Genomic DNA, 5,000 nt, shown 5'->3' with positions numbered 1-5,000 from the left:
ACAGTTATCCTTAAGGTTTAAACATTTGCCTGGACCTAAAACATCCACAAAAAGTTGCTTGTAAATTCCCTTCTTCTCAGCTTTATCCAGAAGAGCGAGAGAGGCATCTAGAGCATCAATGTTAGCAAAGTTTCTTTTGGAAAGTTCTTCTCCAACAAGACCAGTGCCAGCACCAACATCTAGTATTTTGGCATCTTCTGCAAAATCACATTGTTTTAAGGTGTTTGCAAATATGTTGACTGATGTTTCATGTCCAACGTATCCCCTAAGCACCTTAACATCCTGGAAAAATCATAGAATTGATTTCAATTAAGACTTCAAACAGGAAGATGTAAATTCTTCAAGGTAACCTTAATTTTCTTGCCGGCAAATTTAAGTTCTGAAGCAAAGCAATCCAAAATTTTTTTTTTTGTTTTCTGTGACCCTGAAAAGTAATGTAATCTTTGTGTTCCTGTATTCTACTTTTAATTAGCTGCACTAGTTAATCAAGTAATCTGCTACGGAAGATTAACCTCCGAGGAATAATTATCACTAATACCTTGTGAGTTAATTGATGTTACAACAGTCACGTTTAAGGAGAAAAGGGACCATTGGGAATTAAATTTGCTTTAGATGCCAATTTGACTGCGCTGTCTAATGGATAATCCGGTGGATAGCGTTATCCACCTTTTGAACAACTGGGGCCCTGAAGCTTTTGCTGATTTCCGTCTGCCATATTGGTGACCAAAGTGGTCCACCAATATTGGTGGCGGCTTAATGCAAAACTCTGAAAAGTTGAGATACGCTTCGGCAAATAATTCAGAAACAATGTACCCCATAGACCTCAGACTTCGTGAGGTTGTTTGTGCATTGGTCTTATACAACATTTTATGTTCTTGGCTTTTTTCATTCCACGGCTTCGAATTTGTTTCTTATGGCGCGCGTGAAGGTAAAAACTAGCCACATGTTCGAACATTGCAACATGTACACGTCATGTATTTATGCAGATTGAACGCCACAACACCAGCATATCAAACTACTGCAAACAAACAAGACACGATAAGGAGAAAACCAAAATCGAAGGCAACCCGAATCTATGGATTCTACTGTTTCGTTTAGTGGGAGTGGACTGTGTGCACCACTCCAATCCGGCCCCCTGTTGCATGCTCAACTTGTTCTCGCATACTAAACGCTGTGAAAAAAAATCCTTTATTGATTACCTTAAAGTAAATGTATACCTTATCATAATCTGCGGCAGCTTTCTTGTAGAAGTCAAGAAGTTCTTCCAATTTTTCGTGCTTGTTGCAATTGTATTCTTGTCCGCCACACTCCATCACAAACAGCGAACTACTTGAACTAGTCAGAACGAGTATGGCTCTAAAATATCAACACGCATACCCATCACCTCTCAGAATATAAATCATAAGAGAAATCTTCACTTCTTACCTCAGAGCGTTCTTTTGTGAAATTCTAGCATACACAAAAACAACTGTAAAACGATCAATCAAGTGAGCCTCGGATCACTACAAACTTTGGGAAAAACTGCAGCCTTGTTTCCAGGCCTTCAAGCGCTTAATCGCAACAAACGCAACTTGTCCCGCCTCAATGTTTTCAAAACGTGTTAGGCCGGGCAAGGAGCCCGTTTCTCGAAAGTCCCGAAAACTTTTCGGGCCTGAAAAGCCATTTGTGAAAATTGCCAACGGCTGGTGTTAGAAAGCCGATCTTTTAACATGTTTTCAAGGCAGCAAAAAGAAAAATATACAAAAATTTGTTTTTATCAACGGAGTCAGCCCTTCGTCAGAGCGAATCCAAGTTTAGCTTTCAGAATCTCTGTACGGTGGCCAATTTACATTATCAACTCCGTTGATAAAGCCAAATTTTTGTATACTACTTCCCCACCGACGCAGCACCACAGTTTCTTTAGAAACTACTCCCTTCATTCAAAAAGAAAAAAAGTTTGACGAATTCAATCCTCTCCGTTCTTGAGATACAAAGGGAATTGTGATACCCGAAAACGGCCCTTAAAGTTTCGGGACTTTTGAGAAACGGGCCCAGGAGGGCGCCTTCTTCTTCGGGGATCAGGGTGCTTATGGGCCTTATTTGATTCACGTGAGGAGGACTGGGGACGAGGCTGGGAAAACCACAGATCCGGATTTCTTTCAAAAGTGGATTTTGCGTTTCTTTACTAAAATCCGAAAATGGATTATTGATCCGAAGAATCTAATCTCCGTGTGGATTAATTAGATCAGATCTGAATCCGGACTTTTAGGATTCATGATCCATGCGTTTTTTTTGGGAGACGGATCCGAAAAAACAAGAAGATCTTTTATATCTGAGCAACCCTAAAACCAGGAATCCGGAATCCGGAATCCGGAATCCGGAATCCGGAATCCGGAATCACAGTACAATATAGAGAGTAAAAACTATCCTAAACATTCATAAAAGCTAACCTTAGGCCTAACTAGGCCTAAAAACGTTTGTTTAGGCCTAATTAGGCCTAAGGTTAGCTTTTATGAATGTTTAGGATAGTTTTTACTCTCTGTATTGTACTGTGATTCCGGATTCCGGATTCCGGTTTCCTGGTTTTAGGGTTTCCCTTTATATCTCATAACCGCGCTTTGAAAATTTATTTGTTTTTTTAGCACTATACAGTCACAATGTAGTGTACATTCCAAAGCAGTCTTTGTTGATTCACTGATTACTATAGACACAAAATAACCTGAGCAATCGGTAGCACAACAACTGATAACAACATCTGCACACAAAATTATTGCACCATCACTTATAGCCGAGGTGAAATCTCCGATTGCACCATCAGTCGTCGCCTTTGTAAAATCTTCGAATCTGGAACTTTCTTCGGGATATGTATCGGTATGAACGATGCGATAATAACACTTTTAACAACTTACAGCTTTCTTTCTTAAATGTCACGAGTAAATTTAATTGGTTTTTACTCGAGTAAAGGGGTAGCAAAGTAGTCACACGCGTCACTTAATTCAAGAATTACGTTATCCACGGCTATTTTTAGTACGGTGGTTTTTTTCCCTACCAATGAAAGTTGAAACGTCGACCCATTCATAGATGACGTAATGATCTTTTATGTATTGAATACTCGCTTCGAATCAAGCGCTTTAATAACACAAAAGGGCAATATATTTTGTACTAAATAAGTATGTGTAATCAAATGGCGTCGAGTGAAATTAGGAAATAATTTCACGCGCGTTTATTCAACACACTGCCCAAGCGAAAGTTGCAACATCAACACATTCTATGAATGACGTAATGGATTTTTATGTATTCAATACTCGCTTCGAATCAAGCGCTTCAATAAGACAAAAAGGAAATATATTTTGTTCTAAATAAAGAGTGCAATATTCATAAAATTTTAAGTACATTAACGTTTTAACAGCTTTTGGCGAATAAACATCGTAAGTTGCGTGATTCGAAGTCCGACTAACTATATGGCCGAGTGGAAGTTTGGGTCTGGTCACCGACAAAACGAAAAATAAACGCCGTGCAGAGCAAGAACCATGTTCGGCCCATGGCCGCCCGGTTAGCTGCGTTTGGCCAGCAGTTGTGTTGTAAAAATACACATTCCCACCATTTGCGTTCTTCTTGGCGAGCAATCAATGTACCCGACATTTTTAGGAAGTCGTAAATTTTTCGCACAACCTCTGGGCTGTCACGCCAGAAAAATCCGTTTTCGGATTCTTCGTTCCTTTGGGAACGAAGTATGCATCATTCATCTCATCCCCAAAGCACCAAGAACACGCACTCTCGGCCACTTCCAATTTCTGTGCAGTCTTTGGGAAGGTCCATTCTTGTAACCGTTGACAACCACTGTTGTTTCAAATTTCCGAGCATGCGCAGAAGAGCCGGAAGTTCGTGATTGCGAGCTTCCTGCCTTGGAAGTGGCCAGAGTACGTGTTATGGGCTCCTGGTGCTGACCAAAAGAAAAGCGGACTGAAATCTGTAATCTGAAATCATAAATCTAACGTTGGCCGGATGCATGAGAGATAATAGAGAGATTTAGCGTAGCATCACGTTGTTGTTTCAGGTTTCACGTAAAGTAGAGAGAAGGTTGTGACTTAAGCTTTGAGTGACCCACGGCAACTCGAGTATTTAGTTACTAAAAAGCAAAAACAAAACTTTTTAAACATTGTTTGTAGAAAAAGATGCGATATAAAATGAAAACCCTCAACCGTCGAATTTCGAGAGTTTCGATGAGGCTGTTTGTCTGTCAACGGAGAGTCAACGTGAGTTCATGAAGAAAATTGCGGCAAGGAGTCCGTTATGGTCAGTTATGAGCTATATATAACCATGAAACCTAATTTTCCTCCCCTTGGCATACCGAAAAATGGTTATGGGGTATTTTTTTCCACAAAGAACTTCTTCACGGTAAAAGAAAATTTCACATATACGACTTATGCCGTTGACTGTTCATGGCTAATCTATCAATCTTGATATTGACATCATCATGTTACTACTTTGAAAGTTCTTGCAATGTACAGCGTCGCCGATAAAACCGCCTTCTGCATTCTCTCTAAGACTTGAGTAGTCTTTCGCCCAACGAGTGATTGCACACTAATCTCTGTCTCTGTCGACCACTGCCAGTGTTGAGTCCACATTAGGTAACCCAACACAGGCAGGGCAAATTGATTAGATGCAACAACTCGGTTATAGTCTGATAGGGGACTGGACCAGATGACTGACAATCGGCGCAGGTACTCCTTTGCTGCGAACTTAAGTGCCATCTTCTCTTCCTGGACTAGGGTTTCAAGAACACCCAAAAACATGTACTGTCTGCCTTTCTCAAGAGTTGGTACCCTTTCTCCAACAATATCTCTTTGAAAACTCTTCTGGGAATGGACCCCTCTCCTTATGTCGACAACTGCGCATTTCCTTGGGTTCCATTGCAATCTGATGTCTTTCATAGCAGCTTGCGTCGACTCCAGAACACGGTTTAAGTTGCTCTCGGACGCAGCATATACCTTGAGATCATCAATATACAACAGATCAGT

At 40.6% G+C, this 5,000-nt stretch overlaps 1 protein-coding gene across 1 annotated transcript in view; it reads right to left on the bottom strand.

Annotated features, from left to right (window-relative positions):
* Positions 1–1,562, bottom strand: part of LOC138059253 (methyltransferase-like protein 27) — a 2,263-nt gene extending 701 nt beyond the window's left edge. Inside the window, exons 1-3 of the mRNA XM_068904817.1 lie at positions 1,426–1,562; positions 1,218–1,356; positions 1–282 (exon numbers count right to left, since the gene is read on the bottom strand). The exon at positions 1–282 is cut by the window's left edge and continues 701 nt beyond it. Coding sequence (XP_068760918.1) covers positions 1–282; positions 1,218–1,313 — 378 coding nt within the window. The 5' untranslated portion in view covers positions 1,314–1,356; positions 1,426–1,562. The remainder of the gene's footprint in view (positions 283–1,217; positions 1,357–1,425) is intronic.
* Between the last annotated feature and the right edge of the window lie 3,438 nt (positions 1,563–5,000).

The sequence above is a fragment of the Montipora capricornis genome, chromosome 8, assembly GCF_036669925.1.
Source record: "Montipora capricornis isolate CH-2021 chromosome 8, ASM3666992v2, whole genome shotgun sequence".
Taxonomy (NCBI): Eukaryota; Metazoa; Cnidaria; class Anthozoa; order Scleractinia; family Acroporidae; genus Montipora; species Montipora capricornis.
Note: the sequence above shows the minus strand (reverse complement) of the source record. Positions and strands in the feature narration are given on the sequence as shown.